At 44.9% G+C, this 22,586-nt stretch overlaps 1 protein-coding gene across 1 annotated transcript; it reads right to left on the reverse strand.

Annotated features, from left to right (window-relative positions):
* Positions 1-271: 271 nt before the first annotated feature.
* On the reverse strand, positions 272-21,011 carry LOC128830402 (cytochrome P450 2D15-like). The gene is made up of 9 exons (XM_054016222.1): positions 20,541-21,011; positions 19,072-19,243; positions 18,275-18,427; positions 17,830-17,990; positions 16,086-16,259; positions 8,037-8,178; positions 5,100-5,287; positions 4,486-4,627; positions 272-1,721 (listed from the first exon to the last, which is right to left on the reverse strand). The coding sequence occupies exons 1-9, from the start codon at positions 20,751-20,753 to the stop codon at positions 1,543-1,545; spliced, it is 1,524 nt and encodes a 507-aa protein (XP_053872197.1). The 5' UTR covers positions 20,754-21,011; the 3' UTR covers positions 272-1,542.
* Between the last annotated feature and the right edge of the window lie 1,575 nt (positions 21,012-22,586).

A 22,586-nucleotide genomic window follows, 5' to 3' on the forward strand; every position in this document is an offset into this window, starting at 1 on the left:
AATTATACCAGTATAACTGGTAAAACTTTCCTAGGCAGACAATGCCGTAGGCTGCTATTAATGTATCCAATGTTAGCTACTCTTCATGAGGGGACAAAAGAGCCCCCCTCTCAAGACTACAGTGAGGAAGGGGATATTCGTTCCGGTTTCTCTGTGTTTTATGAATGATGCAAAGACGATAGGAAGTGCTGTCTGGCTTTTTAATATATTTATAGTTTATATTTTTGAGTCACAGAAAAAAAGAAAGTGCAAGGGAAGTGTTGACCTTTAAGTAAACTACAGTTAGACCATCACACAAGTAGAAAGAATAATACAATAAACAGGGATTAAATGACTAAGATTTATACAGGAAATATATATAGTACAAAGGATAATAAGTTAGATGATTCACCTGTCTGCGTATCAGATTCAGCAAAGTTTTGGCCGTGTTCCCATGTTTCATATTAGTAAGTTTATGCCTTGTCAGGCTACCACACGCTTTATTTAACAATACCTGGGATTAGTTACGTTTTGTTCCTGAGCTGCAATAGTGAACCTCACATTGATGGTTTTGGTTGCTGGATGTTCATTGTTTAATCCAAGTAAAGGAACAGACACAAAGGGCCAAAGTTAGGCATGGCATGTGCAGGCGCAACGCCATTTAAACCAGTGGCGTTGTATCTGCTTACCTCAGGGCTGAATTTGACCCAATGATTTTTGCAGGACAGCCCAAGACCAAATTGTTTTATTCTCACTAAAGGTTCCCAAAAAATCTAGGCCCAAATTCAACTGTGGTTTAACTTCTGAGGAGTCAGTAACCTTATAAACAGGGATTACATTTGCCCCTGGACTCTACAGCAATCCCAGCCAGTATGTTATAAATAACAGCTGTTGAGTTACATAGGCAGCATGGCTCTGTTTAGTGTTTCCCATTTTATCGACTTTGGGATTTTAAATGGGAGTGCTGTAAGATTTGCTGTTGCATCTTAAAATGATCAGCACATAGTGACATGATAGAGGTTAATCTCCGCACCTTATCCTGAAATCTCATTTGACTGCTAGCATCAGTTCTAAAACTATTATAATTTGTTCTTATTTATGTGGCACCAAAGTGGGCTAGGAGCTTTGCAAATGTGTGAGAAGAGAGCTCCCTGCCCTGAAGCATTCATAACCTAAGAAGACACAAAAAGGTATGAGAAAGGGGGGGAAGCTATACAGTATAAAAGAAAAGGGGCCGAACTGAGGCTTCTGACATATTGTTGGTTCCATGATTTTTCCAATATGGTTTCCAGTGTGTTCCATTTTCCCAGTTATCACTATAGCTTTGGCTGTGTTGGGTTTGTTTCTTAAGTAATACATCAAATATTTTAATTATCGATTGTTCTGGTTGGCATCTTGAATCCAAAGTTCATGTGTCGTTAAGTCTCTGCCATAATTTCTTTACAAACTTCAAAACACTTAGATAAAGTTATTTCAATCTCAAAAAAGTGTTTCCTATATTGCTCTTCTGTGGAAGCTTTAGCTCAGATCAACGCAGATCTGGCAGCTCATGCCTGGAACACATTATCTGGGGCTGGCACACAGCTCGTAGGAGTCTGGGGAATGTATGAGGATGTAACGTCCGTCATCCCGTGGCCTGGGCTGACCCTCAGGGATATGGAAAGTGAAATGCTGCAGGAGGGTTGTGAAGAAGAGAAAGAGCTCCTTCCTGGCCAGCTGCTCCCCCAGACACATGCGACGACCTGTAAAAGAGAGAGTGAGGAAGGAGAAAGAGGGAGACCCCAAAAACAAAATGGTAAGTATCTTTGATACCTGGAAAGATACTAGAGCAACTAATTAAACAATTAGTTTAATTAGAGGATAATAGCGTTATAAGGAATAGTCAGCATGGATTTGTCAAAAACAAATCATGGCAAACCAACTTAATTTCCTTCTTTGATAGGATTACTGGCCTAGTGGATAGGGAGAAAGCAGTAGATGTGATATATCTTGATTTTAGTAAGGCTTTTGACACAGTTCCATGTTTCAGAGTAACAGCCGTGTTAGTCTGTATCTGCAAAAAGAAGAACAGGAGTACTTGTGGCACCTTAGAGACTAACAAATTTATTAGAGCATAAGCTTCGGATGCATCCGAAGAAGTGGGCTGTAGTCCACGAAAGCTTATGCTCTAATAAATTTGTTAGTCTCTAAGGTGCCACAAGTACTCCTGTTCTTCTTTTTACAGTTCCATGTGACATTCTTATAAGCAAACTAGAGAAATGTGGTCTAGATGAATTTACTATAAAGCGGGTGCACAACTGGTTGAAAGACCATACTTAGTCAGTAATTATCAATGGTTTGCTGTCATATTGGGAGGGCATATCTAGTGGGGTCCTGCAGCAGTCAGTCTTGGGTCCGGTCTATTCAATATTTTCCTTAATGACTTGGATAATAGAGTAGAGAGTATGCTTGTAAAATCTGCAGATGACACCAAGCTGGGAGGGGTTGTAAGCACTTTGAAGGGCAAGTTTAAAATTCAAAATGATCTTGACAATTTGGAGAATTAATCTGAATTCAGCAAGATGAAATTCAATGACGACAAGTGCAAAGTACTTCACTTAGGAAGGAAAAATCAAATGCAAAACTACAAAATGGGAATAACTGTCTAGGTGGTAGTATTGCTGGAACGGATCTATGACAAGGGTGGCTATACCATGGCTCGTGAGACACATGTGGCTCTTTTACAGTTAAAGTGCAGCTCGTTGAGCCTCCCACAACTCCCCCCCCCCATTCTCCACCTGCCAGACTGCAGGGGGGAGTTCAGGATCTCTTCCTTGCAGTGGGGTTCTGGGGCAGGAGCTTCTGCCCAGAGAGAAGGGGGGTCTTGGGGCTTCTCCCCACAGGGTGTGCAGGCTGGGGCTCGGGGCATCAGCAGGAGTGGGGCTGAAACTTCTGAAGATTGTCGTATGTGGCTCGGAGGGTCAGTAAGTTTGGCCACCCCTGGTCTATGGGTTACAGTGGATCACAAACTGAGTAGGAGTCGTAAATATGATGTAGCTGCAAAAAAGGCTAATATGATTCTGGGGTGTATTAACAGGAGAGTTGTATGTAAGACACAGGAGGTAATTGTCCCACTCTACTCAGCACTGGTGAGGCCTCAGCTGAAGTACTGTGTCCAGTTCTGGGCACCACAATTTAGGAGAGATGTGGGCAAACTGGAAAGAGTCCAGAGGAGAGCAACAAAAATAATCAAAAGTTTAGAAAACCTGACCTGTGAGGAAAAGTTGAAAAATCTGGGCTTGTATAGTCTTGAGAAAAGAAGACCAAGTGCCAACCTGATAACAGTCTTCAAATCTGTTAAGGGCTATTATAAAAAGGACGGTGATCAATTGTTCTCCATGTCCACAGAAGGTAGGACAAGCAGTAATGGGTTTAAGCTACAGCAAGAGAGGTTTAGGTTAGATATTAGGAAAACCTTTCGAGCTCGAGTGTAATTCCAAGGGAGGTCAAGGAGTCCCTACCAGGAGCGGCAGAAGAGCCTTAAAAGTGTGGGGACCACCAGCGCCCGAACTGTGGCCCTGCCCCTGCACGGCCCTTTCCCCTGAGACCCTGGCCCCCCACGCTGCCCTTTCCCCATGGGAGCCCCACCCCTGTGCCGCCCCTTCTCCCCAAACTCCTGCCCTCGTACCACCCATTCCCCTGAGGCCCCGCCCCTTCTCGCTCCTCTCCACCCCCTCCCCCGTTGCTTGACCTTACATCTGGTAAAAAGTGGGACCATGTCCCCTATCCCCAGCGCCCTGGGTCCCCGTCACTGGAAGTGTTTAAAAACAAGTTGAACAAACACCTGTCAGGGTAGTTGGTCTTGCCTCAGCGCAGGGGGCTGGACTTGATGGCTTCTTGAGTTCCATTCCAGCCCTGAATGTTTATGATTCTAAGTCACTGGGAGCAGGACTCCCACCCCATGAACAATGAATTGAATCAAAGGATCTGCCCCACTTCCCCACTCTGCCATATATCATTGACAACTGCAAACATCTAATTCCTAAAAGACATGAATGCACATATTGCCTTACTGGAACAGACCTATGCTCCATCTAGTCCAGCATCCTCTCCCTGATCGTGACCAGTACCAGAGAATTCTGAGGTAGGTCCAAGAAGCCCCATAATGAACAGTTAATATTTGACTTGTGCCCTGCAGCATGAGAACTGATGCCCTTTATTCATTATAAAGATAAAAGAAGAACAGGAGTACTTGTGGCACCTTAGAGACTAACAAATTTATTAGAGCATAAGCTTTCGTGGACTACAGCCCACTTCTTCGGATGCATCCGAAGTGGGCTGTAGTCCACGAAAGCTTATGCTCTAATAAATTTGTTAGTCTCTAAGGTGCCACAAGTACTCCTGTTCTTCTTTTTGCGGATACAGACTAACACGGCTGCTACTCTGAAACCTGTCTTTAAAGATAAAAACATCTGTGCCTCCTTTCCACAGGGACGGCCTCACCCACTGCTCTGCCCTTGGATTTACCTGCAGAGAAAGGCAGGAAGGCCTCTCGCTTCACAAACTGCCCATCTGCATCCAGGAAGTGCTCTGGGTAGAACTCGTGGGGTTTCTCCCAAACGGTTTCATCCTTCAGCACCGAGGACAAAACTGCAATGATGGTGGTGCCCTAAACATTCCCATTAACGCCCCCAAAACAAAACAAAACAGGTTATTTCAGGAGAATATAAGCCATTGTCAACTTTACCTTATGCTTCCTTTTACTATCATCTGTAGAAGCCAGGCAGTTTTCTGTTGCCCTATTAATCAGATAATGGCACAACTTTTCATTGGAAAAGGCCTATCAATATAACAAGGTTTGTATATGTAAATGAGATTTCCAATGATTTTATCAGGACAAAATTTTCTCCCACTCCAGATCTCCCTAAACTTTCAAGCAAATGAATTCTGTATGATGAGATTCAGTTGAATCTATACAGTTGGATCTACTGGTAGAAATACAGCTCTCAGTGAGGTTCAAGTCCTTTAGAATAGCACGCTACATAACCAGCCTAGGACTAAGTAACTACGTATCCTAGCAATATCCCTTAGCAATCTGCATCTGGGCTGCATTAATTTTCCAGGGGTCACAATTGCTGTACCTTAGGGATGAAAAAGCCTTGAACTTCGGTGTCCCGGTACGTCGTGCGAGGCACTCCAGCAAAAACAACATCACAATAACGCTGAGTTTCATAGATCACAGCATTGGTGTAAGGCAAGTTCACTTGGTCCTCTATATCAGGTGACCTATCCCTGCCAATCACCTTATCAATTTCCTCATGGACTCTTCCTGGAAATATAGAAACACTTTATATAGCAAGGAGTATAACAGAGTAGACTATTATGGGTCTGATCCAGTTACCACTGAAATCAGCTGAAACATTCCCATTAACTTCTCTTCTAAAGAGACCCTCTATCAACCCTTTATATTTGGCACTAATAGGTATTCCCAGCCAAGAAACAGGTAACACATAGTCAATGTAAATAAGTTTCTATGAGTTATGTCTATATTAGACACTTACACTGGCTACTGTTTTGTTGACACGTGAAGAATTCTAGTAGACTGCAGAGGCACAATTTCCATAACAGACACAGGGACAACCGCTGTGGGGAGTGCGGGGGGATACCTCCCTCCAGGATGTTGTCCTCCCCACCATGGTGCCCTCTGTCATGGAGTTCAAAATGCAAAAGCTTGTCATCTTTCCCTTAAGATGTGCCCTTCTGCTGCTGCCCACCTCCTCTTAACGCCCCCCTGCACATAACCATTTTTAGCCTCTTCCTTCACACTGTGCTCAGGGCTGTACCAGTGTAAATATTACAAACTGCTGTGCTGCAGCCAGCCAAGCCTACAGGCGAAGGCAGAAGCACAGAGACTGCAGCACTACTTAGGCCTGTACACTAGGAAATCAAGTCAGCATAACTACCTCACTCACAGGTGTGAAAAATCCGCACTGGGAAGCCTCGGAATTTCAGAAGCCCCAGGAGGAGGTGGGGGGGCGGGGAGGGGAGGGAGGGACGTGATTGGGGAAGGAAGCAGGGGAAAGAGCCAGGGTGGTGGGGGTGGGGAGAAGGAGAACAAGGAGAGTAGGGAGTAGGGAATAGGTGGGTGTGAGTTAGCTTGAGGAGGGAGGCTCACCTTTCTGGGTGGGGCAGTGAAGGAGGGAGAGGACCATGAGAGGAGAGAGGAGGCTGCACAAAGGGGGCCAGAGAGAGCTCTCCCCAGCAGAGGTGTGGCTGAGGAGTGTGTGTGGAGGGACGGGGTCTTGTTTTGGCAGGAGGCTGTGTAACACCAAGACCAGGTCTAGACTACAGACCTATATCGGTATAACAATGTCGCTCAGGGGGTGTGAAAAATCCACCTGGATTTCTCCCACCTGGTCCCCATCCATTTTGTTTTCCTGTTGTTGTACCTATGAGAAGTTGTACAGATGTGTCAGTGAATCAAAGTGTTTCATGGTTACCTCTGTTTATTGTTTCAATCAATTTGTGTGTACTGAAGGACGGTTCACTGGTCTGCATTTCCCGAGACCAGCCCCAGAGGCTTTTTAAACAACCGTTACAATATTTGCTTCCCCAGTATGGTATTTGGTATTTGAGACAGCTCAATTTTCTTAGCAGCTCAGCCACTTCATTCTTAAAGTCCTTGGAATCTCTTGGAGGTAAGCCAGCTGGTCTTGGTGGCACTTAAACGTATCCATTTATTCCAGGACCTTTTTTTTGTTAATTCTATCTCTGACTATGCCTTGTGATCACTACCTGAAAATGTATAGCAGAGGTAGACATCTCCCCAAAGGTTCTCTGTTGTAGTGAGGACTGATATAAAGAAACCATTTCGCTTCTTGTTAATGTCCTTATCCTCCTTGATTGTTCCCTTTATTCCCTGGTAGTTCTGTGGGCCAACCAATTCTCCCAGACATCCTGCTTCTGATATACTGAAATAATGTGTTTGTTTTCATGTCTTTGGATATAAGTTCTTTACATTTCCTCTCGCCTCTCCTAATTTCCATGTTATAGTTTACCTCTTTACCTTCTTTCTACTAGCATCACTTGGGCGGGATTTCCATTTTATTTTTTACAGATACCTGTACAACCAGGATGCTACTTAAGCAACCCTACCCTATCCTCACTTCTGACTATAGTGCCTTTTTGACTGCCTTGTTCATTTTTAAAATCCCCCTTGGAAAGTGCTAGTTTTTGGTTTGATTCCTTCCCTTCAGCAGTTGAACTTATTTATATGGTGGTGACACTTAGTGTCTGAACTATACTTACTTTTTGAATGAAGTCCTACGTGGTATTAGGACTAAGCTGAGTGCAGACTCTCTTTTTATGTGTTGGAGAAATAGTTTCTTCAAGAAGAAATTGTGTAAAGAGTTGAGAAAAGGCTTCTTACTATATATCCCTGAAGTTACATCCAGGCTTGTTGTAAGTCATCTGATAAGAGAGCTCTGGGCACTGGGACTCGGGAGCAAAGTCTGGCTATGCAGTAGAGGCAAATGTTGATCGAGGGTGGAAGTGAAAGGGGCCAAGATTTTCCAAAGTGACTAGTGCTTGTGAGCGACATAATGTGTAGGTGTCCATTTTGACAAGAGGCCTGATTTTCAGAAAGTGCTAAGTAGCCACCCTCTGAAAATCAGGTCCTTTTAAGGTATCTCAGGTTGAACACCCAAAAGCTGAGCTGCCCAAAATCACTAGTCATTTACCGAAATCTTGACTAGAGCATTTGTGGCCAGAAAGAGAAAACTTAGCAAGGAGCTGTTGGAGACACAAGGTGCACTTAACAGTAGCAGTGGGTTTCTATACACATACTGAGATCTTTAACAGGGGCTTTCCCCCTCAGCACATAATGCTCCATGATGATTGTGTGGAATTATCCCCTCCTCATTACTGTAGTTCAGTCCAATAGTAAATGCTACTGACTGTACTCCAGGAGGTCGCATCCAAAAGACAAAAGCATCTATCAGTAGAAAAATACTGGAAACTTGTCAATGGGAGGTGCAGGGTGAGAGGAAGCCCTGGCCCTCCCAAACTGCATCACTTACTTTGGACATCAGGATAGCGAAGCATGTACAGCAGTGCCCAGCACAGGGTTACAGTGGTTGTTTCAGTGGCAGCACCAAACAGGTCAAAAACTGTAAAGATCAGATTGTCCTCATTGAAAGTGCTCTCTGGATCCATTTTAGCCTGAAGGAAATAAAAATAGGCTTGTCATATAACTTGGGTTTGTTGTTTTTTATTTAATTCACCCTATTACCTAGGAGCATACATTTGGGTGTATAACACATTTTCCAGACATAAGGGTCTGAGTCCCTATTGCCCCACACCTGGTGCGATCATTGACACCCGTGCAGAGTGGAGGATGATGCCTGATCAGAATGGTAGCATTTTACACTTCCTTTGAACTGGTGCATATGTTTATACAAGGTATAGGGCAGTGGGGAGACGGGCCCACAATACTTAAAATCTTCTTAGTAGGGATTAGAATTCAAAATATGAACGAGTTACAAGATTCTTCCTTGACTGAGAAGAGCTAAACAAACTGGAAATGCATACATTGATCAAAGGTAGAATCATTAAGGCTTCATGAAGTATGGGAATGAAATTTGAAATATTTTTGCATTACTTTCAAGGCTCATAATTTTAGATTTCATAGAAGCACAAAATAAGGTTTAAAAAGACTGTATTATGGGGCCATTTCAGTGAAGTAAGTATCCCAGACACATGGTAATAATAATAATAATAATAATAATAATAATAATAAATGGAGATATCCCATCTCCTAGAACTGGAAGGGACCTTGAAAGGTCATCAAGTCCAGCCCCCTGCCTTCACTAGCAGGACCAAGTACTGATTTTGCCCCTAGATCCCCAAGTGGCCCCCTCAAGGATTGAGCTCACAATCCTGGGTTTAGCAGGCCAATGCTCAAACCACTGAGCTATCCCTCCCCCCCAGACAGAGCCAGTCCTTTTAAGGTTTTACAATCTAAGCAAGAGCTACAGAATAGACAGGATGCAATGGGAAGTCCAAAGGAAATTATAAGGATATTTTAATAGCTTAAAATCATTGACTTACTTCTTGTGGACAAGAAGAAAACAGTGGCTCTTTAGAAGGGATTTGGATGAAGAGAAGGCAATGGCTTAGTGGACCAGAATTTGGAGGGTGTTTCAGTGGTCTGAGGTGGCATGAAAGAAGACACAGAGAAAACTGTGGGGGAATTATATGAGCATGGCATTGAGACAGCCATCATTGGAAGACCACAGGTTATGGGGGTGATGCATTAAGATACTATGTCCAAGATATAATGTGGGTTGTGTAAGACTTTCAAGGCAAGGACAAGAGATTTAAATGTGATGTGGTAAACAAGGAGGAACCTGTAGAGTGGAGGAAGAAGCAGCCAGATTTGAAATTGGATGTGTGCATGAGGAGAAGGAGAGGAAGGGTTCATAGATAACCCTCACTTTATGATCCTGGATGAGCAGGAAGATGGGAGAGGGGTTTGGGGAAAAAAGTAAGAATCTAATTTTTAGCTATGTTAAACTTACGTTGCAGACAAGTCACCTAGGAAGAAATGTCAGAAGGACTGTAGTATAGGACTCCTTAGCGAGAGATGGGTCAGGAGAGCTGAGATAGGTTTGCTGATTGTCAGCCTTGAGATGAAAGTTCCAATTGTGAAAGCAGATAAAGTTCCTCGGAGTTACACTGTAGAGGGAGTGAGTAAAGGCACAGGCTTTATGACTTCCACAGACAATGGAAGAGCAGAAGAGAATCCACCACAGGGAATGCTGAACAGCGAACAGCAGAGGCTAACAGCGGGAGTTGGCCTGGGAGTTCGCCTAGGGAGAGCGCACTGAGGCTTTCATCTGCAGGTTTCTCCGAGTAGTTCCTGCAACAGTTGAGGAAGCTCCTAAGAGGACGGTGATATGGAAGGTGAGCGATCAGCTGTTGTAACCTGCACAGGTTGTGCCATGTTTGTCTTTCTTCCGCAGGACAGAAGCGACTTTGTGTGCACAAAATGCAAGCTGGTCTCCATATTGGAGGAGAAGGTTCGAGGGCTGGAGAAACAAGTATCAACTCTGCGTTGCATAAGGGAAAATGAAGATTTCCTGGACAGACGTCAGGAGATGTTTCTACGGCCACAATGTTCTGAAGATTCAGAGCAGGCGCAGCAGGGACAGAAGGATTGTGAGGAGGTTTGGCAGCATGTGACCTCCAGAAGAAGAAAGAGGAGCGTCCATGCACCAGCAATGGAGATACAGGTGAGGAATCGTTTCCATGTTCTCTCTACAGGTGCTAATGCGGAGAGTGGACTAGATGGCCCATCTGAGGGAAGGGAGCAGAAGGAGACTCCACCGATTGGAAGGCAAAAGATGCACTGTCCTAGGGATGGGGGTTCCACGACCACCACTCCCAAGAGGAGGAGGAGGGTGGTGGTGGTCGGGGACTCCCTCCTCAGGGGGACTGAGTCATCTATCTGCCGCCCTGACCGGGAAAACCGAGAGGTCTGCTGCTTGCCAGGAGCTAGGATACACGATGTGACGGAGAGACTGCCGAGACTCATCAAGCCCTCGGATCGCTACCCCTTCCTGCTTCTCCACGTGGGCACCAATGATACTGCCAAGAATGACCTTGAGCGGATCACTGCAGACTACGTGGCTCTGGGAAGAAGGATAAAGGAGTTTGAGGCGCAAGTGGTGTTCTCGTCCATCCTCCCTGTGCAAGGAAAAGGCCGGGGTAGAGACCGTCGAATCGTGGAAGTCAACGAATGGCTACGCAGGTGGTGTCGGAGAGAAGGCTTTGGATTCTTCGACCATGGGATGGTGTTCCAAGAAGAAGGAGTGCTAGGCAGAGACGGGCTCCACCTAACGAAGAGAGGGAAGAGCATCTTCACCAGCAGGCTGGCTAACCTAGTGAGGAGGGCTTTAAACTAGGTTCACCGGGGGAAGGAGACCAAAGCCCTGAGGTAAGTGGGGAAATGGGATCCTGGGAGGAAGCACAAGCAGGAGAGCGCAACAGGGGAGGACTCCTGTCTCATGCTGAGAAAGAGGGACGATCGTTGAGTTATCTTAAGTGCCTATACACAAATGCAAGAAGCCTGGGAAACAAGCAGGGAGAACTGGAAGTCCTGGCACAGTCAGGGAACTATGATGTGATTGGAATAACAGAGACTTGGTGGGATAACTCACATGACTGGAGTACTGTCATGGATGGATATAAACTGTTCAGGAAGGACAGGCAGGGCAGAAAAGGTGGGGGAGTTGCATTGTATGTAAGAGAGGAGTATGACTGCTCAGAGCTCCGGTATGATACTGCAGAAAAACCTGAGAGTCTCTGGATAAAGTTGAGAAGTGTGAGCAACAAGGGTGATGTCGTGGTTGGAGTCTGCTATAGACCACCAGACCAGGGGGACGAGGTGGACGAGGCTTTCTTCTGGCAACTAGCAGAAGTTGCTAGATCACAGGCCCTGGTTCTCATGGGAGACTTTAATCACCCTGATATCTGCTGGGAGAGCAATACAGCGGTGCACAGGCAATCCAGGAAATTTTTGGAAAGTGTAGGGGACAATTTCCTGGTGCAAGTGCTGGAGGAACCAACTAGGGGCAAAGCTTTTCTTGACCTGCTGCTCACAAACAGGGAAGAACTAGTAGGGGAAGCAAAAGTGGATGGGAACCTGGGAGGCAGTGACCATGAGATGGTCGAGTTCAGGATCCTGACACAAGGAAGAAAGGAGAGCAGCAGAATACGGACCCTGGACTTCAGAAAAGCAGACTTTGACTCCCTCAGGGAACAGATGGGCAGGATCCCCTGGGAGAATAACATGAAGGGCAAAGGGGTCCAGGAGAGCTGGCTGTATTTTAAAGAATCCTTATTGAGGTTGCAGGAACAAACCATCCCGATGTGTAGAAAGAATAGTAAATATGGCAGGCGACCAGCTTGGCTAAACAGTGAAATCCTTGCTGATCTTAAACGCAAAAAAGAGGCTTATAAGGAGTGGAAGATTGGACAAATGACCAGGGAGGAGTATAAAAATATTGCTCAGGCGTGCAGGAGTGAAATCAGGAAGGCCAAATCACACTTGGAGTTGCAGTTAGCAAGAGATGTTAAGAGTAACAAGAAGGGTTTCTTCAGGTATGTTAGCAACAAGAAGAAAATCAAGGAAAGTGTGGGCCCCTTACTGAATGAGGGAGGCAACCTAGTGACCGAGGATGTGGAAAAAGCTAATGTACTCAATGATTTTTTTGCCTCTGTCTTCACGCACAAGGTCAGCTCCCAGATTGCTGCACTGGGCAGTACAGCATGGGGAGAAGGTGGCCAACCCTCTGTGGAGAAAGAAGTGGTTCGGGACTATTTAGAAAAACTGGACGTGCACAAGTCCATGGGGCCGGATGCGCTGCATCCGAGGGTGCTAAAGGAGTTGGCGGGTGAGATTGCAGAGCCATTAGCCATTATTTTTGAAAACTCATGGCGATCGGGGGAGGTCCCAGATGACTGGAAAAAGGCTAATGTAGTGCCCATCTTTAAAAAAGGGAAGAAGGAGGATCCGGGGAACTACAGGCCAGTCAGCCTCACCTCAGTCCCTGGAAAAATCATGGAGCAGGTCCTCAAGGAATCAATTATGAAACATTTAGAGGAGAGGAAAGTGATCAGGAACAGTCAGCATGGATTCACGAAGGGGAAGTCGTGCCTGACTAACCTAATTGCCTTCTATGATGAGATAACTGGCTCTGTGGATGAGGGGAAAGCAGTGGATGTGTTATTTCTTGACTTTAGCAAAGCTTTTGATACTGTCTCCCACAGTATTCTTGCCACCAAGTTAAAGAAGTATGGGCTGGATGAATGGACTGTAAGGTGGATAGAAAGCTGGCTAGATCGTCGGGTTCAACGGGTAGTGATCAATGGCTCCATGTCTAGTTGGCAGCCGGTTTCAAGTGGAGTGCCCCAAGGGTCGGTCCTGGGGCTGGTTTTGTTTAATATCTTTATTAATGATCTGGAGGATGGTGTGGACTGCACTCTCAGCAAGTTTGCAGATGACACTAAACTAGGAGGCGTGGTAGATACACTAGAGGGTAGGGATCGGATACAGAGGGACCTAGACAAATTAGAGGATTGGGCAGAAAAAAACCTGATGAGGTTCAACAAGGACAAGTGCAGAGTCCTGCACTTAGGACGGAAGAATCCCATGCACTGCTACAGACTAGGGACCGAATGGCTAGGTAGCAGTTCTGCTGAAAAGGACCTAGGGGTCACAGTGGACGAGAAGCTGGATATGAGTCAACAGTGTGCTCTTGTTGCCAAGAAGGCTAACGGCATTTTGGGCTGTATAAGTAGGGGCATTGCCAGCAGATCGAGGAACGTGATCGTTCCCCTTTATTCGACATTGGTGAGGCCTCATCTGGAATACTGTGTCCAGTTTTGGTCCCCACACTACAAGAAGGATGTGGAAAAATTGGAAAGAGTCCAGCGGAGGGCAACAAAAATGATTAGGGGTCTGGAGCACATGACTTATGAGGAGAGGCTGAGAGAACTGGGATTGTTTAGTCTCCAGAAGAGAAGAATGAGGGGGGATTTGATAGCAGCCTTCAACTACCTGAAGGGGGGTTCCAAAGAGGATGGAGCTCGGCTGTTCTCAGTGGTGGCAGATGACAGAACAAGGAGCAATGGTCTCAAGTTGCAGTGGGGGAGGTCCAGGTTGGATATCAGGAAAAACTATTTCACTAGGAGGGTGGTGAAACACTGGAATGCGTTACCTAGGGAGGTGGTGGAGTCTCCTTCCTTGGAGGTTTTTAAGGCCCGGCTTGACAAAGCCCTGGCTGGGATGATTTAGCTGGGAATTGGTCCTGCTTTGAGCAGGGGGTTGGACTAGATGACCTCTTGAGGTCCCTTCCAACTCTGATATTCTATGATTCTATGATTCTATGATTCTGAAGGAATAGTTGGGGAGAAACCAATAGGAGGAAAACCAAGAAAAAACAGTACCATAGAAACCAAAGGAGGACAGTGTGACGTTATCTGATTAAAATATGACCATATATATCATTGTTGCAACCACTGTTATATATTTGCAGCAAATCTTGTACAAAGGTTGTCAAGTGAGGTGTCTATGAAAAGGTTATGGTTTGCTGGTTATGATTTTGCTATCTGCATGCATGTATGTATCATTTTTGTATTTGAAGTTATAAGTTTGGCGCTATACCTGGATTTCAAATCTGTGCTCTTGCAGTACCGCCCATAAGGTAGTTAGCCAGCACATCTTGGAGGGACTATTCAAATGGAGTGGCCCATCAAAAGAACATTTAACTGACAATGGCAGAGGTCCATCTACACTTAATGGAATTTCCTGCTGTGACTAGGCGAAGTACATGCACATGTGACTTGCCTATGTGACTCCAAACTCCACCTTGTTGCTGTAATTCTCCACAGTAAGAGCAATGGAATTCCCTCCACATGGTAGAAGAGATAAAACGCCTGGAAACTCCTACATTTTGCCTCTATCCGGCTCCAGACTCTATCCTGCTCCAGCCTCTTTCCTGCCCAAACTTCTGGAATATGGACTATACTAATGGGAGCATTCTAACCAATGGACTGAGGACCTTCCGATAATTTGTAGGCAGCCAAAGACTTGACGTAAGTCAGCAGTTTATTCCATCATTGCTACAAGCCTGAACCAATAACTTTGCAATTATTGTATGTATTTGATTCCTTTAACCAATTTTAATTCTCCCTTTCTTTCTTTTTATAAATAAACCTTTAGATTTTAGATACTAAAGGACTGGCATCAGTGTGATTTTTGGGTAAAATCTGAGTTATATATTAACCTGGGTGTGTGGCTGGTCCTTTGGGATCAGAAGAACCTTTTAATTAATGAGACTGGTTGTAAAGAACCACTCACCTTTAAATCCAGTGTTTTGGTGGTCACATAAGAACTGGAATGCCCAAGGAAGCCGCTTTTATGACTTCCTGTTAGCCAGGGTGGTAAAACAGAAGTTTACTTTTGTTGCTGGTTTGGTATATCTCATGGGAGAATAACCACCAGTTTTGGGTTATGTTTGCCCTGGTTCTCAGCAGTTTGTCCTGAGTTTGGCATTCTCAGTTGTGGCCCACTGAGGCACGGTTACAGACAGAAATGTCATTCAGTGAAAGCAGCAGAGAAGTCAAAGAAAATAAGAATGAGTTTATAAGCCATGAGACCCAGCCCAGGGAAGGCTACTGGCAACTCTTCAATATCAGTACATGTCCTATAATTAGTGATGTGGGATTTTTGTCCCTTTTCATAGTGTCATTGGTGTTTACTTAGCAACAGTGCCACTGTTGGACTTGGTCATATCACTGGGCATCACAACTTCACTCTCACCTTCCTGCCACGTCTCTCTCTGCAGTTGGGTAAGGAATGCATGCTGACAGGAAAACCCCCCAAAGACCAATGAGAGTTTAAAACTTCACTAGTATTGGTAGGGCTGCTTTGCCACACATAGGCAAGTAAATAATGGGAAAGGGATTGCACAGAATAAAGCAAATTATACTCTAAAGTCTGCGGGGCCAGGACGGTGTCTACTTGCATATTTGTACAGCACTCAGCAGAGTGGGGCCTTGATCCTGACTTGGATCTTAGGAGCTACCTCAGTGTGAATAATTACCTGGAACTGCATTTTGATTGGCATTTTCTCATACATGCCATATACCACTCCGCTGAGAGTGAAGTGCTATTGGAACAGAGATAAATAAGAGGCAGGTAAGACAAGGTGAATTGTTAAATAACCAAGCACCGCATCTGTGAGCTGAGGTTACGCTTAAATCAAGGCCTCCTTAGACACCCTGAACTTTTCTTTTCCATGTGTCCTTGAGTGTAAGGGGGCAGGTGTACGAGGATCTCAATATCTAATTCCACTCACCTAGTGCTGCTGCATGTGTGTGCCCGCATGCTGTCCCTACTTGCACTGGAGAGCAACAGCCTTGTGCTCTCTGCTGCATGCACTCGGGTGAAAGGACCTGCAGGATCCAGGTCTCAGCATAACTGATGGGTTGTTCCATCACAAGCACACATATCCAAACAGCAAAATATGACCCCACAAGTATCCATGTCTGTCCCCTCCTACCTTTTCTATCTCCTCCAGAAAAGCATCAATGAAGTCTCTGCTAAAGCCTGGATCCCGAGTCTCCTTGTGCTCCTTCACAATCTCCCTTAGGATGTCAAAGCTATCAGTATAGGGTTGGAAGATGTTATGATGGGGCCCAGGAATATACAACAACCAAGGCATCATGTCCAGAATCTAGGATGGAAGAGACAGGAGAGGAAAAGCATTAGATCAGGAAGCCAGTTCTCAGATATTCGGTGGGGGAAGAGATGGAACTGGGATGGAATGTTCCCAACAGGCCAGATCCCCCACTTCACATTGGGTAAACATTTTGAGGCTCCCTACCTTGTTCCCTCCACCGTGCAACACAATGTGTTGTGACCAACACTGTCTGCATGTAAGTTAACCATCTGACTAACCACCCCTGGAAGTAAACACCCTCCTCAATTCTGTTATGGAGCTATTACCTAGCCTCCTATCGGCATGACAGTAGCAACAGGAGAACAGTGAAAGGGTGGGGGGCTGGGAAAAGATTACTGTTGAGACTTTTCTTATTGTTTCAGGGCTCTGGGGAGATTTTAAATGTTACAAATACTGGCCCTGATGCTGCAGTCCTTACTCAGGATAAATGTCACTGACCCTTATGGGCTGGGCTCATATACTTTTTTTTCCTGATCTATCTATTGAGTGTGATGGCCAAGGGCCTGTAAGGGCGGAGTTTCCTTGAAGAGCTGGTTTTCTGGAGGAGAGGAAAGTCTCTCACTCGCCATTCCCTGATCTTGGTTGTACTAATGGGATAGTTAATTCTTTTGTAAGAATGTGTGTGTCATATAGAAGATAGTAGTAAGATGCAGTCTGACAGCTTCTTGCAAAAATCACATAGAGCAAAGGGACTTGTGCTCCCAGCTGGGAGAAGGTGGGAGGTTCTGGATGCCTTCCTTTCCTAAAGATATTCACAGAGTTCTCTTACTGTATTGAAAACCATTAAAGTCTGGGGTTGGCTTTGTTGTTATTGTTGGTTTTTTAAGTCTTAGATGTTCTGTTCAGAAAAACACTTACAAATTAGGAAACATCTCTAAACTATCCCAGTCCATCAGTTCATCAAAACTGGGCTGGAAATCTCCCAATAACAAGCCTTCCTTAGAAAAATTTCCTGTACATGTTTCTTGTTTACCAAGAAATACTAAGGCTATGTCTACACTATGCAGCTTTGAGTGACACGGCTGTGCCGCTACAGCCGAGCCGCTAAAAGGCACTCAGTGTAGCCACTGTTTGTCGGTGGAAGAGAGATCTCCTGACGACAAAAAGCTTCCATCCCCAAAGAACGGCATTAGTGTTGTCGGCAGGAGAGTGCTGCTGCCGACAAAGTGCTGTTCACACTAGTGCTTGTCGTTGACAAAACTTTTGTCTTTTGCGGGGGTGTTTTGTTAACACCTCTGAATGACAAAAGTTTTGTCTTTCACTTGCCAGTGCAGACAAAGCCTAAGAGACCAGGCTATCTCCAGGCATTTCGGCAGTCCCACTTCCTGCCTCAGCTGCCTCTAGAACATGCAGAGGAACACAAGAGAAATAGCCATGTGCAAACCCTAGCCAGGTTTCAGGAGATTTCTGTATTATCCAAACTGGTTCATAATCCCTGCATCAAAAGCACCATGGCACCTTTGTCTAAAACACTGTACGGAGCGTGAGCTCTTCATCCCCCTCGGACCCACCCAGGCAACCAAGAGGTTTCAGTTTTACTGACAATCAGATTCTTGTGGGCTACCTGGGACATGATTCCAGCTCCTATATTGAAAGCCTCCTCTATCAGGTGTAGCATCCTCTGGAATTTCTCGTTGTTGTACTCAAAGCGGTTGCCAAAAGTGAGGGAGCACATCACATTGCCGACGGCACTGTTTATGAGGAAGCGTGGATTGAAAGGATGGCCTGAAAAAGATACAGGAACCAACCCGAGAGATTAGGAGGCACCCCAGGATCTCAGCCTGCTGCTACATGGGGAGACCATCTAACACCACAGGAAGTGGGAAATACACTGCACCTATTTAGCTGAATCCCCTCCACAATGGCTGGATCATCTCCACATGCAAACCTCTCCTCCTCCTCCTCTAGAATTGCTCTTCCTTCTAGCTCCATGTACCCTACTCTTGAGAGCCCCCCCCCCCCCCGCTTTATGACTAGAGATATGAGAGTTTCCAATCTCCCAAACATACCATCTTTAGAACTGAACGCAGAGCATAGACATCCAGCTTCCTCAGTCACACGCTGGTCCAGGGATTTCTTCCCCAGCCCAAAATTCCTCAAGGTGGAGAGTGTGAATCTCCTCAGCTCCTTCCAGCCATGGCCATACCTTGCCATCATTATCCCTGCAGGGTTTTGAAGAAATACTAGTCAAATAGCCACCTGTTCTCCTCCCCCATCCCCCCTGCTGTAATAAATGGAAAAGGGTTGGTTCTGTTGCATTGATTTATTCTTTTTAGTTAATTTATTTCCCCGTTAACTGTGCCACTGTACACATGGTTCATGAAGGTGATACTTGTGGGGAGAAATGGGCTTGGGTCCCTTGGGAAGCTGTGTGAGCTAGAGCAACAGTTCCCAACACTACTCCATGGGCCAGACCTGGTACTTCCATTTTTTCTGACTCTAGGGGCTCTCTGTGAAACAGGTTTTCAAATAAATTTTATAATGCCAGCTAGCCTTTGAGTCTCTTGCTGGTAGCATCCATTTTGCTGAAAGGCAATGTTGTGACACCAGCAGTCTGGGGCAGCTGGAGAGAAGCCCAGTCTCAGGCTGTAAACCAGTTTCTACTCACCTGTAACAACCAGATTAGTAATCAGTCCATCCTGCAGAGGGCAATGGTGTCTGTATGTGCACACTGTGTGTGTGCATGTATATACACCCACAGACCCATAATGTACCCTGAAGGCAGAGCCATGTTGTTTGTGCTCCCCAAGAACTCATGTGCATGGGGGAGATGAGAAATTTGCCCTGGACTATGAGGGACACTTGCCTTCACAGTTTTTTCTATAGCCCATATGGTCAAATAAAGAAAAGGATGGTCGATCAGCAAAGTCTTCTGATCTCTGGACCAATGCTTCCTTTACAGCTTCTAACCCATTCAGCAGGACCACATTTTTCCATCCAACCTGAAGAGAGAAGATCTTTCCAAACTTCTCACTGGGCTGTCAAGTAAAAGGGAAATGAGAAAAAAAGAAAAACAGGTTTAAAGAGAAAAAACAGCTACAAAGGCTGTAGCTTAAAATGAGAGACACTATAGCATAGTCTGTGGAAGGCAGAGAGCACAGGGGCTTTGACTGCAGAGTGCTTAATCCCTGCAAGGCTGTAGACCCAAGAGGGACTATGCCCAAACCCGGTAGGAGGGATCTAGCTCAATACCACGTTTTCATATTGTGACGTGCGGATTTGGGTGGGAAGGCAATCAGCGTCCCTCTCCCCTGCCACCTTAATTTTCCAGCTGCTATTTGTCCGTAAAGAACATTGTTGGGTTTCAAAGTACTGTCTCACTGCACCAATACTCAACTGTCCATTCGTGCTGATCAAAACTCAATTTCCAGTCAGCGGGAAATTTTGACATTTTGACATTTGTTTCCAGTTAGAATCAGAATGAAAACAAACTTCCAGACATTGAAATTTCCAAAAAAAGTTCTGTTTTGGAAAGTTTTTGTTTCAAATGTCATTTTGAAATCTGGAAGTTTGGATTCTAATGGTGTTTTGTTACGTGGGGCTTTTTTATTTGTATAGTATTACATTTTATCCATAACAACATGTCAGTGGTAATAGTGCTCTGAATAGCACTGCTACTGATGTGTTACGAAATAATATAAAAATAATTAAAAATGAAGAACTCCGAAACAAACATTTTCCAAAGTGAACAAATTTTCCTTTCAAAAGGCCACCCCCGGGAATAGCCATCAAAACCAGCATTTGTAGTCTAAAAACTGGTTCAATGAAAACATTCCCACCAGCTCTACTGTACAGCTGTGTATGGGAACCATTGCTAAAGTGATGTAATTCTCCAATTTACACACACCCCTTGGGAGGGTGTGTCCAAGTCCTAGTTTAAGGGCCCAAATGAAGAACAAAGCACTTACATAGCTGCTTTCTCAACCATGAGAGTAATGTAAACTAGTGTCAATGCTTTCTTTATATTAACAAACTGATTTATAATCTCGATGTACACACAGTTCCTTAGTGTATGACTGATCAACAATTAACCAACCACCTACACTGATTACAGTGAGAGGGGGATGTCACAAGCTCACGATGTAAATGTAAAATGCTTTTTTGCTTTGCTTTTATTCTGTTTAACTTTTTCTCCTTTTATAGATTGAAATCTTCCTGCAATCCAGTAAATAAGAAATGCACTTCAGCTGCCAACCGGAAACTCCTCTGGCATGGGTGTTATTCACCAACCCTCTCTGCCAGTCAGTGAAAGGCATCTGTCCCTCTGGCACTTACCTCAGTTAAAGCAAGGCGAGGACATTGGAAATTGACCTGCAGCAAGTTCCCAACGAAAGGGAAGGAGACAGGACCCGGGGGATAGTTGTTCCATCTCTTTCTGCGCTTCATATGATCGAAAAGCAGGATAAAGACAGCAAAAGAGAGGCCAAGTGTTGTGAAGCTGTTCCAGAAGGATGGGAGCTGGGACCCGAGCCAGGAGAGCAGTTCCATTGTGTCTCTCCCACCTCACTCTGTCCCCCAATAAGTTTTTCCCTTTCCCCTCAACACTTTCCCTCTGCCTGTTTCACCTTCTCCCAGTCTGTCTTTCTGTTTCTTTCTCCTACTTTCCCTCTCTCACTCCCCCATCCCTCTCTTCCTTTCTCTCTGTTTTTGTATCTATTTCTCTAGCTATGCTATTCTATTCACACCCTCTCTTCTAATAACGAAGTTCCATAAGTCTACACAGGACTTTACAAATAGCAAAGTGCCGGGCTGTGTAGTTATTGTTTCTCTTCAGCTCCTCCCCAGACCTCATAGGAGTGGTGATGAAGGTGTGCCTGTCCCCATTTTACACAAGCCATAATTCTACACAAAATTGTAGGAGGAGTCACCACTGGGGGCCAATCTCTTGATAGTTGGAGCCAAAAAATGTACTGGTGAGGACTCTTGATACCGTCCCACTCTCCCCACTGCTCCACTTCATCAATAGAATTATAGCAGGCAAATTAGCTAAAAAGGAAGAGGTTTGATTGGTTTTGTTACCTCTGACATCACTGTCTAGTTGGGTTTTTTTTTAATATATATGGCTGCTCATCCCTGTAGTATCTAACCATCACAGTGGGACTACTTAAGAAGGATCTGAGTTATCCATGACTGGAATTATAACAATTAGACATCAATCATTAATAAATTAACTTAATTACAATCTAATTTCTTCAAAATCGTTTATGCATGTTTTTCTAGGAGGTTTAACCACCTAGAAATGTCTGTCTTACTCTGTTATTGTGATCGATCAGTCAAAGAAAAGATGAGCCAAGTGCTGCATTTCTTAAAAACTCACTTTTAATTGATTTTAACGCTAACTAATTAACAATTTGACTTGTAAAAACTCAGAGAAGTCAGTCAGTACGGTAAGCCCTGTGGCCTGAAGCCTAGGGAAGAAGGAAGGTAACAGAGTCAGCTCTCTGCTGTCATCTGCTGGAGACCAAGAGGCGTGGACTGAGCAAGGCAGCACCACATTTACATATTAACTTCAGATAATTTGGGGACATAGGGGTATAATTTGGCTGAGATTTGTACTTGCGGCCCATATTTTTGAGATTACCCTGGTGGGAGCCATCTAGGCAAAGCCTGAACAATGACTGAGTACAGGGTCACCCTGAAGAAGACTGATGTTTGCCAAGGTCGGGTAAGAGTCCTTGGACAGTAGGAGCCCAAGTTCCAGAAAAAAGAGAAATGGTCTGTTCTTGCTTCAATTGCTGGGAATGCTTTTGTAGGGGGTCAGAACTCTTATGGGACTGTTAGATCACTGATTCCCTGGTACCTTAACAAAACAAAACAAAACAAAAAACAAAATCTGAGCTGACAGCTACAGTTGTCTGATATGGGCAGAGCTCAGCGGTGGTTCTTGGAATGCTAATTGAGCCTTTAAACAACAAAAATTAAAATACACAAATAAACCTTTCCACCTTGAAGTGCCTTATGCACCTAAAGTCTGACTGCAATGCTTTTGCTGTGTGTCCAGCCCATTACGTTCTCCTCAGCCTGTATTCAGTGATATTGCAAGAGAATTCGAGCAAGCAAGGTCCCAAAAGGTAAACCCTTCTCCATAACCTAGAGTAGTTTTGTGTTTTGGCTTCTGAGCTAGCTCTGGTTATGGTGTCATGCTTCCCGCAGCTCCCATTGGCTGAGAACGGCAAACCGCAGCCACTGAGAGCTGCGGGGGGCCATGTCTGCGGACAGTCAACATCAGCAAAATGTCTCGCAGCCCACAATCACCTTACCCTGATGGGTCACAGGTTGCCCACCACTGCTTTAGAGCCTACAAGTCAAAGCATGAAGGGA

The sequence above is a fragment of the Malaclemys terrapin genome, chromosome 1, assembly GCF_027887155.1.
Source record: "Malaclemys terrapin pileata isolate rMalTer1 chromosome 1, rMalTer1.hap1, whole genome shotgun sequence".
In the NCBI taxonomy this organism is placed as follows: Eukaryota; Metazoa; Chordata; order Testudines; family Emydidae; genus Malaclemys; species Malaclemys terrapin.